The sequence below is a fragment of the Cariama cristata genome, unplaced genomic scaffold (genome assembly GCF_000690535.1).
Source record: "Cariama cristata isolate BGI_N322 unplaced genomic scaffold, ASM69053v1 scaffold16092, whole genome shotgun sequence".
Classification (NCBI taxonomy): domain Eukaryota; kingdom Metazoa; phylum Chordata; class Aves; order Cariamiformes; family Cariamidae; genus Cariama; species Cariama cristata.
In genome coordinates this window covers 31,963-45,849 of record NW_009604557.1, presented here as the reverse complement: position 1 = coordinate 45,849, position 13,887 = coordinate 31,963, and the positions used below count along the sequence as shown (strand labels likewise).

General features: G+C 40.9%; 1 protein-coding gene across 1 annotated transcript in view; it reads left to right on the top strand.

Annotated features, from left to right (window-relative positions):
* The window catches only part of LOC104158109 (vascular endothelial growth factor receptor kdr-like), a gene marked incomplete at its 5' end in the record, with an annotated part of 71,026 nt that extends 66,428 nt beyond the window's left edge, over nt 1-4,598 (top strand). Inside the window, one exon of the mRNA XM_009695676.1 lies at nt 4,388-4,598. Coding sequence (XP_009693978.1) covers nt 4,388-4,598 — 211 coding nt within the window. The remainder of the gene's footprint in view (nt 1-4,387) is intronic.
* Between the last annotated feature and the right edge of the window lie 9,289 nt (nt 4,599-13,887).

Here is a 13,887-nt window from a genome sequence, read left to right as displayed (position 1 = left end):
TCCTTCATCTAGTTTAATTCCTAGACTTCCCAGCCTCATCTGTACCAGGAAATCTGACATAGCACAGTAAAAATGGGAACTGTTAATGGCTCTCACAACCCACAGTACCACACGAAAATGCACTTGTCCAAGCTTGTGTCTGGGTCATGAGACCTACTAACTATATTGTGGCCCCACACGGACACACAACATGTGCATGCAATAGCAGAGCGCTCAAGCTCTGTGATAACCAGGCTGCTTGATACCGTCCTACTTACAGGCCTGGCAGGGTTTCCGTTATCAACACTGGATCCACACCAGTAGGTTCCTCCACCTCATTTGGTTTTACGTCTAACGGACTCGGCACTGGCACCAGGCTCAGGGACACTATAGAAATCCAGCCTGAAGTGTAGGAGGATTTGCTGGTAATTATGAATGTCACTCTCAGTTGATCTGCTGCCACCGATTTGCATTCTGATAATCTTCTAGTATTGGTTCCTCCAGTGCTTTCATCGCTTTTATACCTTCTCTCATAAACCTCCCTAGCTTGTAGGTATCTTTCTGAAAGACAGGAGTCCAGTGCTGTGCCTTGGCTAACTCTAGTCTCAGCCTATGAAACAAGGCTGAAGCCAGCTCACCACATTCTGCAAAACATGTTTCCCCAACCAGCACTCCACAGAAACGTGCACATTATGAAAGAGGGTCCTTTAGGTTACAAAATCTGTCTGAGGTCAGGAAATGGAGTGTTCAGATTTTCATCTTTCTGCTTATCCTGCCTCAAACGTTACACATTCTTGCAGGGACAAACGAGTTTTCAGGTTGGTCATTTTGTAAAATGTGACCAGCTTGGGTCAGTGAGCAAATGTGTTTCAGCTGAATGCCATGGTATTCATGCGCCTAACCTTCAGTAGTGTGCCGTGGTGAGAATACTAACAGTCAAGTGGGACTGGGCTGAGACATTCACAGTTATGAGCAGATTTATCAAAACTGAACATCTCTTTTATCGCCTCCTGCAGCTGCAGCACTCAGAAGTCAGGCAGGGTCAAAATCAGTAAGGAAATACGTTTTGGGGCAGTGCAATGCCAACCCAGGAGAAGTGCTGAACTAAGTAATGGCTAGCTTTTAATGAAATTATTTAATTAAATAACTATTATTAACTTCTGTAGCTGCATAACTGTGTAATTAATCATATCTAATGCCTTCAGTCAGAAAATGTTTATCGGTGGGGCTCAAGGAAAATTTTTCTATCTTATGGAGGGTAATTACAATTGGCTCAGAGCATAAGGGGGTTTTCGCTTCCTCTGAAGCATCAAGTACTGACCACTGCCAGAGGCAAGACTGATGTCTGATTCAGTGTAGCAGCTTCTTTCTATGTAGCAAATGAGACTTCAAGGACAGACAGAAAAGGATCCTGCAGTCTAGTCTCATTTTCCAATATACAGTCCAAGTATATGTACGTTTCTCTGTTGCTGAGAATGAACGGAGTAGATTGAAGGGAAAAATGCAAAGACCTTTGGATAGCTTTAATTTAGGAAATGCATTTAGATGAAAGGAAGAGCTTTGAAAGTTAATTGCATTTTGGTCTGCCATAAGACAGCTAATAACAAAACTTGCTTCTGACCTAACTCATCAGCTTACTGTCTTTGGAGCAAATATTAGATGTCAGCATTTAAGAGTCCTTCTTCAAACACCAGCATGATTTCAGTGATAGGCAGAGTCATTCCCAGATATCCAAGCTCCTGACCTACAGCGGCAGAAACCGAACAAGAACACTTGCTGAGAGCCTACGTGGGTCTGAAAATTTCCTATTATGTGTCCAAACTAAACCCTAATAACACTTCTTTTTCTCCAGTACTCTGAGATAATGCAGGCTGGGGGCCAAGTTAAAGAGATACTTTCAAGCTTCTCTCTGTCTCCACTGACAACTTTAATACCTGGCAAATTAGAAGCCAGAGCATCTATGGAATTGTCTGACACGAGTCAATAGAACTGAGCATCAAAAAGAAAAAAATATAAATAAACAGTGAGGCAAAGCTGCGATTCCATTGCTCATGCCAGGGAAGAATTTATCTACAGAGAAAGTGTGTGTGTATAGAAAGGGACAGCTGCCAAATATGTAGTATACAGAAGAAGCTTCCACTCACATTTTTCTCTGGACAAAGAGGAAAAACTTAGATTGTGAAAGCAGAGCGTCCTACTTTTTTGTTGAAGTTCTCAGGGTTACTATTTATTTTAGAATTTCTGCTTTGCCACTCAACAGGTTTGGTTTCAATGCCTCATGCAGTTCTAAAAGCACAGTAACATTAGTTTTAATCTATAATCTCTGCCTTTGCATTTTAGAAGTCACAGAACCCCCCAAGTTTATTCCAGACGTGCGAGACATGGCGGGCCGACTCTTACAACTCAGGGGTCCTGGGTTCACTTCCTAGAGACAAAGCTGGAGACACAAACATGTTGTGGAAAGCTACCACAGCACACTAAAAATCAGGCAACTACGAAGCAGCCAGTCTCCCATTACAGCTGATTAGAGTTGCAGCTGTTTGTGAAGTCTGAATTTGGCTGAACATAACAGCTCCTGGCTTAGAATGACTGGCTTCACCAACTATGATATACAGAGTACCACCTACCCCAAACACTCCCCAAGAAGAGAACTACAGGTATAGATAATTTACAGATGGACTACAGGCTGTTCACTGTGGTTGTGCACAGATCATAAACCAGTGTTCTACTCAACCCAATGCACTGCACACTCATGACCTTTCCAGAACTGGCAAAAATTTTAAGTGAAGATTCTAAGGCTAGTTCTGTCAGCCAGACTGAGAATATCTGCAGCTTGTGGGAAAAATGAAGCTTTTGACAGGTTCAAGTTTCAGAGGCAAGAGAACACGACTTCTAAAGTCATAGTAGCCTAACCTAGCAGGACATATTTACCCTTTCATAGTTGAAAGGAGTTGGGCCTACTATATATTACAATTCTGCCGAGCCAAGCATCAACCTGTTCTCTCTGCTGTACCATCACAAAAACATGACAGTGCACACCGTTGGTGTCTTGGATCTGCTACTTTTCCTATTTATGATTTTTGTTCCCCTTCCTCCAATTACTGTATCTGTCTCTTAGCTATTGTTTTTCTTCCTGGAACAGGAACTGGCTTTGCTTTCTTCCTAAAGCACCACACTCTGAATCCATGATCCACTGTTCGGGACTGTAAGCACTGCAGCAGTACAAATAAAATAAGTGTAATGAATTCTACAATTATTTGATGAACTGTTGATTATTCAGATTTGGTTTAGGGTGGTTAGAATGTAGCTTTATGCTACTTAAACCACATACAAAACGTACACATAAAGTGCTTGAGCACTGCCTGATTTTAAATTCTCCCAGGCACATTCGAAAGTCATTCAGAATTGAGACTTGAGCAACGCCATAATCAGTCTGTGAGCGAGGTTTAATCCAAAGAGATGCATGTTAAAGGGTCCTAAGCAAAGTGGAAAAGCTCAAAAGCCATTCTCACATTGAGATCCTTTTGAGAACCAAATTATCCAGACCTCTTCCAACGAATTCTTCAGATAGAAGAAGCCAGGTTTAACAGAACATTATTTTTAAGGCAGCCTATGACAGAAAGTACCTTTTTTTTCCTCCACAACACTTGCTGTTCCTTAAGGTCACCTTGTGATACAAATCCTCTCCAGAGTTCTCCTACTTTTAACATTGAGGTCGCTCCATGTGATGTAAGTTGCTTCTCTCCCACTGCCTTCATCACCTATAATAAGGGAAGACAGCAGAAAATGAAAGCTGGCTCTCTTTAATAGCATCAGTTACAGGCCAGCAGTTGTAATGTTGAAAAGCACTGCCCTTCACTAGCATACTGCTCAGTAATTTTAAAGGGCTAGAAAATATAAGAGATTATACGCTGCAAGAGTGCGTTCAATACTTACTCTTGCTTTCAGTATCATTTTTAATTAGAGCCTGTCATAGATTATTCATTATTTCATGCTTTATTTTACTTAAAGAAAAGTCATAGCCTTCAGTTCTGCTTTCAGAAAAGTCAAATTTTTACTGACCTGTGTCAGAACAATGAGAGAGAACATTACTGTTTGTACAGGACAGGCGCATTTATAACTAAGATATATATAGTGCAGCGAAATGTGGTAAGCTAAAAAGACAGGGCAACAGGACTCCTGGATTTACTGCTAAATCTACTTTTAAAACACTGAGTTATTTGAAATACCTAATTCAGTTCCCTTATCCAATCTGTAAAATGTCACTGTCTTACGGGATGCTGCAAAGGTAAATTGAAATGCTTTATTGTTTTTATCTTTTTTTTTTACAATTTTGACAATTAATTACATATAGAGACAAAACCTTATGGAGACAGGGTCAATATATTATACTGTTTGTTCTCAACAGGCGGAGGGCTGTTAGCAAGAGCAAAGAGTCTGTATTATCTGATCATGAGCGTGAGGCTGTCAAATACCAGCCAGCAGTGCAGGCAGAAGAGGACACCATGGACTTCACACTGGAAGACTCTGTTCTCCTTCCTATGGATCCAAACCTGGAATGCCACAGCCCACCTCCAGACTACAACTCTGTCATTCACTACTCGGCCCCTCCGGTGTAATCAGCCCAACCTGACACAGGGCATCTTGCACCTCTCAACCATGCTAGATTCTTACATGCCTCCATGCTTGGATAAAGAGGCTGGGTAAAAATGGAAGGGAAATCTGACAGGACAATGGTTCATATGTTTCTTCTGGCACATCTCTGATGTGTATAGAAACATTTTAAGAGCATCTTCTTTCCTATCTTTAAATGCCTATTGCAACATACGCAGTAAATTAAAATTCTGTCTCTCAGAATCGTAAGTAGGAGCTGTAACCCAGAACTGTGTCCACTCCTGCCTCCCCTAGCTGGGACTGTTCACTGGCATTTGCAGATTTCTAAGTTTCTTCATTCACGTTTTACTCCACAAGAGTCACCAAGAGCCATGTCAGGCGAGTTGTGAAAACAAGATTCGTTCTACTGGTCCTGCACACATCCTGCAGGGACTGTTTAGTGTCAGTTGAAAACAACAGCCATACACACTAACATTTTGGTTTTGGAGAAAATCCAAAATTGAAACATCATTCTTAGCTTGGGTTCTCACCTTCCATAACTGTTTCTGAAATATTTTGAAACCCAAAATATTTTGGTTATAATTTGTGATTTAGTAATTTCCACTGCCTATAAGATACACTCTTCAAAATGATACGGCACAGAGAAAGCAGATAGTACCCATGGATCAAGAGGCAGGCTGGTCTTTTGGGCCATCAGGGCATACAGTGTGGTTAAATCTGTTTCACTGTGTCTTCTCCTTGTTCAAACAGCAATTTATTTAGCGTAGTTGCAATAGGGAACCTTGATGGAGATGAATCTGTAATGACTGCAAGGCAAAAATCACTGCCTTAAATAAGAACCTTCTTAAGTTTAAATAGACAGAATTTCCCAGTGCATATGCACATGTTTGTGTGAATGTGCATAAAATACTCATTAACAACATGAGAGTTACACACAAATGCACATACACCCTTGAGGCACCAGCAGGGTAGCAGCATTTTTATATTTCCTTTCTGCACACAGGCTATTTACTAAAAAGAAAAAAAAAAAAAGCATTTTCCTTGGATTCCGTGGCAGCTGCCCGACAGTTTGATCCTGAGAATACTAGCCCATGCTAAACTGTAAGCATATGTGAGACAAATATGCCTCTGACTGTCTTGCCAAGGTAAATATTGGTATGATATGCAATGCCCTCTGCATCTAAAGCCTTCATGGGTTCATGGTAGTTCAAAGCCTTTTTTGCAGCCTAATCATGCAGGACTGAATGAATCACAAATTCTCACATTTGAGAAATTCACAGCGTGTTGCCCCCAGCCCAAAAGCTGCGTGTGGCAAGGACTGTTGGTCTGCAAGTAGGTCTACCCAGGTCCCATGCATACTCCATGCATACTCACAACTGCAAAAATAAGCAAATAATCCTTGTCATTTAATGTGCTATGTAACAATCAGAGTTGACTTCAGAAACCTAGGAAGGGAAAAAGGATCTAGGTGGCAAGTAGAAAAAAGCAAGGATAAGAAAGAAGTTCATTGACAGTCAAGGCTATAACCTCCTAAGTTATAAACCCAGATCTATAAATGACTCTCTGTGCAGTTTCTTCTAAGGTCTGCACAACTCTTTCCTTTTCTTCTTAGACTTGACACTGATTTGTCTTCTTCAGAGAAAAAGAATTTTTCTCCATGATTACCAACTAAAGTTAAAAAAAAATCCAACACTTGCAAAACAATTATATTACCTTGGTGAAGACAGCCTAAACATCCTCGCTGCAGTGAGGAAAACATTTCTGGATGATCGGTTACGGTTGGTTACATTGAAGTTAACACAAAGAAGCCTCAGGTATTATCAAAGGGGGAAACAAATCTCCAAACCCCATACCACGTTAACTGTGAATGCTAAAGGATCTGAAGTATGGGCTCTTGGGAACTGCACTTCTCCTTCTCCTTGACTTCAGAGTCGATGAATGAAGGAAATCACCTGCAGTAACTCATGAGCCCCTTGTTTCATAGTGGACCTGCTAGATAGCTGTGGTCGGTAGTTGCTTTATGGTTACTTTTGCACTTCTTTGTATTTTAGTACCTATGTATTAAGTAGAGCTGGTCACATAACAGAAGAAACTACTGGGAAAGAATTCATCTGATGAGCCCCAGAAAGCTCATTGGATCAGTTTTTCATCAAACAGTAAATTAACTGTCTATAGCTCTGATCAAATAACCAGTCACTTCTTTTGGAAATAATTTATTCAGGTGGTAAAAAGAAAAAAAAAGAGGCAGACGGTTTGTCTGTCTCTACTGTTAATGGCATCAGTGTGAGACAGTTTGTTATTGTGCCTTGTTCTGTAGGGTAAGAAAATGATAATGTTTAAAAAACCTTTGCTTCTAAACTTTAAAATAAGTACATATAGGGAAAAAAAACCTGCAAGTATGCTCTCTATTTCGAAAAAGAATGGGAAACACTGCTGGGTGAACTGTCTGCTTCTAAGAGAGCTGAGTCTCTCCCCTTTCCACTTCTTCAACAAGGAACCGTAGAGGTTTCTCTGAGACCAGAGGAACATGAAGCACCTTTCCTGAGTAGGACCCAAGCAGATGCTCTGATGGAGCGCTTTGTAGCCCGGGCCCTTTCTGGCTCTCGGTAACACGTTATCAGCCTGTCTGCATCGCGTGAGATGATGTGAGAACAGAGCGCAGGCTCAAGATGCATTTTAAAACACTGGTTGCATTGACAGCCCCCTGAAAAGCAAGGGCTCCTCTGCAGTGGCAAAATCACCAGCCCTCTCGAGTGGTATCGATGGCCATTTCTTCAGAGAGCAAAGACACCCTCCGAACCCACCATAATGGCCTTCCAGTGTGCTGGGAATGGCAAGTGACTGATGTTTGGGCAGCTGCGTTTCCAATGTTTATTTTGGGTGAAAGACTTTTTTTCCTCCTTATAGTAAATGTAACAAGCAAAAGTATTGCCTGAAAAGTATTATTGAACATATGTCTTCTATTTTATTTACTAATATTTTGTTTGACCTTTTCTCTCCTCCCTTAATTTAATTATTGTTCTTTTCTTACAATGATGTATATAGTTTACCCAGTAGAAACAAATATAGTGATTCATTTATATGGTAAAATCTGTAACATTTTAGTCAAAAGAGAAAGTGATACCCAGACATAACAGAGTTAAGTATTGTTACTAAACATTTCATTAATGCTTGCAGGCCAGGCTCCAGTTTACAGTACCCTAGTAGTGTCATTTCATAGCAATTCTCCTCTTGGCCGTGAGTCTCTCTGGCTCTCACTTATTCTGCACATTATTTAGTTTCAGTTAGCAAACAGGGATCTGGAGGGATCTGGCAGGTTTATCTCATTTGTGGAAGTGTCACCATTCAGCTCACTGTAAAGGCGTGGAATTTCCACTGCCTCTGTTTTAATTGAAGGCTGGTGTATTGGCTAGAGGATCAGAAGGGGCCAAATTGTTTAAATGATGTGATATTTATTATTTTTTCAGACTTCTCAGGGATTCTTACTCAACTCCTGTCAGCCACATGCTTTATCTAACCTGACTGAGCTCAATGATACCTGGTATTAACATGTACCTTTGTTTGCTTTAACGGTGCTTACTCCTACTGGTTTTGTCCTCTTGTAACGCCAGAGAATTACGGCAAAGGAACTCAGAGCTCACCGCAGAAATGTCTTGTCTTCTCTCCAACAACCACCTGCCACATAGGTGTCCAAGGATAAGTGCCTTCACCTGCATGTTATCGGTCAGGCTGGTGTTTCTATCAGTCTGGTTGCCTATCTCCTCTTTTCTCTACTTTTTGCCTGCTTCTTGATACTTGTTCTTCACAGTCCCTTTGGATTGCTTGTCTCTGCCTTTTGAATAAGATTAGGTACAGGACTCGCTTTACTCTGCTATTTCCTGTACATTCTGCGCTTGCAGAGGCTGAACTAGATAATCTAAAGCAAGTGTTTTTCACATTAGATTTTTGTCCAATATAGGCAAGGAAACAGTTTATATCGGTTTGCCTGGAAGCCTCTCTGTATCCTTCCCTGAATGAGAAGCTTTTTAATCTGTTGAGTTTTCAGTATCGGTATCTGAAGCAAAACAAAGGTTGGTGACTATCTATGTGACTGTCATCTTCCTCCTAGTCCTTTCTCCAACAATGGGGTTTCTCTTAGGTTCTTCCAAGATATCCTCACGAGAAGGGAGTCCTAACCAGGATGCTGGGCCCACACCATCTACTCAGGATATCAAGGATGGTCAGATAAAAACCTACAGTCTGAGTACTAGCCTCAAACAAAACCACTGAAATGTGAATCCACTGAATGCTGAAGATGTGTACATTTAGGGCTGCCTGCAGGCGTAAACTGCTGTGCTTAAGACATCCCACTAACACAAACACTGCTCTTCAGTCAGCCTGCTTGGCAAATGCCTAGGATAACCTAGAGTGTCCAGGCACTTCTCTCTTTGTATTTACACTCTCGTGTACTAGAGGAATGTTAGTCGGCATGTAAGCCTGTAACCGGCCAGTCGACAGTTTATGACTTATCTTCTCAACGATCCTTCCCGTTGAGCGCTGGCACTGCCTTGTCATATCCTATCTTGCTTTACAAATTTGATCTGGCCCTGTTCCAGCTGTAAGGGTACAGCCTTGGGTCAATGATCTCTAGCTCCTATCGGCACCAACTGGATAACACTGGGAAACGTTTGCAGGGAAACATCCCTAGCAAAGAGCTACATAACAAGATAAAGCATTACTGGGTTTTCCTGAACACAGGAGTTAGCCAGGATCGGTACCATACCCAGAGATCAGCCTATAATTTTTTTCTTATCATAAAGTGAATGGAAAACACAGAAGGTAGCAATAATTCTTTTGTCCCTTCCTGCAAATAGTAATGGCCAAACCCTGAGATCCATTTTCCTGGTTTTATACTACACCACAAAAAAAACCAGAAATAATTTTGCCAAAGTAATGACACCAGCACCATTTTATGCAAGTAAAAATCAGGGAGGACTTCTGGATTTGACCCTATCAAGAATCAGTCACTGGATAGGATGTTAAGTGTTGAGTTGAGCCCAAGCACTGGCTTACTTGTTTAATACATGTGTTGTCTTCATATTGTGTTAACATCGAAAAGAAAACTTGCTGGACTGGGTCATTTGGGACGCCAAGCAAATCTGACGCCATCAGGGCTGTGGTTACAGGAAGCCTAGCGTGGTATGCACTGAGCGGTGTCCCTTTGTCCTGCCTACTAATCCTGTGCCACAAGAGCCAGCACATCCTTACTACTCAATTCTTTTCTCCTTAGACCTTGAGTTGTCAAAGCAGCTAATGAAAACTGGGAAAACCCAGTAACTGCGGACTTCAAGAAAATAAAATAAGTGCCATGTAGTACTCAAAATATTAAGGAATGTTTGTCTGCCCTGTTCCTGTCTATCTGAAGAATGTATGCACTGAAAACAACGCTTTCTTATGTAGTCAAAAATTGTACTGTATCTATTAACCAAAAAAAATAAAAAGATTCTATATTTATACAGCCCAAGGCTCCTTTGTGTCATCTCTTGGCTTGAAAAGTGTTGTCCTTGAAGCAGGATATAAATAAATAATGCAACAGTTTCGAGAGATTTTTACAAGGCATAGATCTCATATTAATTTCTACAGGGGGTTCAAAACTTAGGACATAAGCCCGCCACACTGTCATTGCTCAGAGGTATCTAACCACTACATTTGCTTAAAAGATTCACAGATCTCAGAAAATGCTGGCCCAATTTGCTGGAGAAATACACAAATCTAGCTGCTGCCAAGAACAGTCCATGAAACACAGAGGCTGCCGTCTTGTTAAATTTAAAATAAATAAATAAATGGGGCTGAGAGAGAAGATAGCATCAGAATTCTGCATTCTAAGTAAGACCCACGTTCACCAAAGCATGTAGGTACATAAGTCTGTGAAGATAATTTGCAGAACATGGTAGCATTTGGGGGTTGTTCAGATTCAAAATTCCAGAAACTGCGTTTCATTTAGTTTACCGCAATATTCTAAAAAGAACACAATTGAATAAATATTTCCCAATACACAGCCACAATGTTATTGAATTCCCCCTTGAATAAACTCTGCACTGTTGAAATATAGAATATTCCATGCTCTTATTTTGTAGTTAAGGTCTAACATTTAGAAAGCTGAGGAAAAAAATCTCCCAACAATAGTCAAGTGCAGCAGGTGTGCCATTTTCCTTACCAGCTGGCTAAGATTTCTGAAATACTATTTCCCATTCCTCTTTCCATTTTGGTAGCACAGCAGGTTACTACTGGCAGAAAAAAATATTAGATCTTTGCAGATTTTTACAGGCTGACAAATACTAGTTTCTACTTATGTCTTAAAATAAATACTGTTATTAGACAAAAAAAAAGCGTGTGAGTTTCAGAGCCGTTCTTCCATTAGCAGTCTTAAAAGTTATTGGTCTGTGTATTTTGCTAGTCACATTAAAAACTATGAAGCACTCAAGTCACTTCAAACATTTTAGTTTCTCTTCATTCCCTGTTCCAAACAGTCCTAGAAATAAGTGTCTAAATTATACATGTCATTTGAAATGCAGCAATCTCCTTTCATCCACATAATGAGCAAGAACATTCGTCTCTGTAAACTATAAAATGTTTTAGTTACTTATATAACTCATGAGTCACTGCATGCTAGGCAATATAGAGTCTCCTTTATGAGGAAACTAATGTATTAAATGGTGGAAGGAAAATATACAAAATTAACTCTGATTCGCTTTTAGCACAAAACGTGAAATATTAATCACATACAGCTTGAGTTACACTTGCGGAAGGTACTCTGTTATGGCATGCCTTCCTTGGAAAAGAATTTGGGGGAAAAAAAGTACAACACTAGGAATCAGGAAATGTAAGCTTTTATTTTAGGTTTTTTCTCGGTCTCTTACTTTTGGCATATATGATGTAAAAGAGTTTTGTTTTTACAGCAGCAGCACGCAGAGATGCAAGACCAGAAAATCTCAATCGAAAGTATTGAAACTTGGTGGTTTGAGGTGATAACAATCCAAGAAGAAGATAGGGACTAGCAAGAGAAAGATTTAGGAGTAAGATAAACACATTTTGTGGTGGTCATATTAGAAAGCTGAGAAGAGAATCCAGCTGACTTCCAGTCAGGTCCTTTTTCCTTCCTCCCGTAATGAGACTTAACTTACGGAGGTTTGTAAAGCGCAAAGGCTTTGAAAGAGTGGGAAACGCTGCTAATTTTATATGCTTTGTACACAGTGAGGCCCATAAGCAGTAGATAATAATTTTGTCTCAAAACCTATGAAGCAGCCTACAACTTTCACAGGATCTGAGAGTACATTTTATCACCGGCTCCTACTGACTGTACTGTAATGAACTTGCTCTGCATAAAGAGTAGATGAAGCCCTACAAGAGCCATAAATATAACCATCATTTTTAACACTATTGAAGTCAGTTATGACAAGTTGCAATTGTTACTATAGCCTGATGAGTTAGTATTCATTAAAACTTAGAGAAGAGAATCTACTCTGTTTAAACTACTTCCTTCTACAGGGACTTAGGAAACAGAACGCAGGAAATCATCATTCTGGCGATTCCCTTCATCTTTCCTCATCTGCACTGATGCACAACGTGAGACCTGTCCGTTCCTTTCCCCACTGCAGAGCCAGTGAATACTTACTCCGTACCTGCACAAACCACAAGGGCAGAGTAACATGGCTTCTAAATATTCCTATTCCATATTTCTTTAAGTGGCCTCTAAGATAGGGTTGTTGCTCCCAGGAAGTAATAGGACTGAAGGGTATTTCAAAATATAAACTGTCATAATATCAAATGTCAAGGTAATGAAATTAATGAGGAGAGCCCCCCATATTCTTCCTAGGCATTTGTCATTGAGGATACTTAGTCTGAATATGTGATCTACACAGAATTCCTTGGGTCTGAATCTAGCCTGTTCTTCACTGAGAAGAAATAATACCCAGTAAAGAAGAAATATTTCCTCTGTGGTTTAAGCTGTGCACCTTCTAGGTCCAGAGATTTTTCTTCAGAGCGTGGGCTGACTGCAGAGGAGATAACGAGGTGGAGTTAGCCTGTCAGCCCTTCGCTGGCCAGTGAGCATACATAAGTGGCTCTAGTTGAAATTAAAACCTACAACATGCTGTGAAAAATAAGTAATGCATGTAACCCGATGTAGGCAAACACAACTGTTTGTCTTCCTTTAATGGCAGGTAATTAAAGCACGATTCTTCCTGCCCTAGAAAGGGTAGGAATATATGTCTACTGGGTACTCTTGTCTAAATCCATGGCAATGATACTAAAGGATTAAATCCATCATTTGCATACTTTCCAGGGCAAACTGTAGCTCCACAGGTGGTTTACTCAGTACAGTGATTTCACTCAGAGTAGGATTTGACCCATCCAAACAAAGAAAAAAGAAAAAAAACTATTTCAAATATTAAGAGTGACATCAGGAACCTTATGAAATTCAACAAGGACAAACCCAGCACTTGGGAAGGACTAAAGCCTTGAAGTAATACAGGCTGGGGAACAGCTCTGCTGAAATGGCCCTGTGGGTCTTGGTAGACATGAGCTGAATACGAGCCAGCCGTGAGCCCTGGCAGCATGGAAGGCCAGTAACGTCCTGGGCTGCATTAATGGGAGCACAGCCAGGGGAAGCGATTATCCCTCTCTACTTAGCACTTATCAGACCGCATCTAGAATACTGCAACCCTCACCAGCACAAGCAAGACACTGATAACTGGACCGAGTTTGGCAGAGGGCCACCAAGAAGGTCAGGAGCACTTGCTCTGTGAGTAGAGGCTGAGGGAGCTGGGCTTGTTCAACCTGGAGAAAGGACAGCTTCAGGGGAACCAAACAGCAGCCTATGACGAGGCTGTCAAGGAGGAGCCGGACTCTTCACAGTGGTACATGGCAAGAGGAAGAGAAATAAGACACAAATTGAAACAAGAAAGGTGCAGATATGGACATACGGAGGAACTTTCTTCTCCACAACAGCCAAGAAGTGGAGCAGGTTGCCCAGCCAGGCGCAGACCCTGCTCTGTGCATGAGGGTTGACTACAGACCTCTTGAGGTCCTTTCCAACCTGAATTATCCTACGATCAAGTCTGACTCATCGTTTCATTCTGATGATTGTCTGTGTAGTCAAATTATCAGCATAAAACCTCCGTGCCACACAGATCTAGCCTTTCAAAGTATTAGTGATTAGCTAGTGTTTAGCTTAGTGAGTCACCTTAAGCCTCAGCAGAACTCTGAGAATCATATATAAAGTGGCATCTGCTAATAGTTAATGACTTTTTTGTC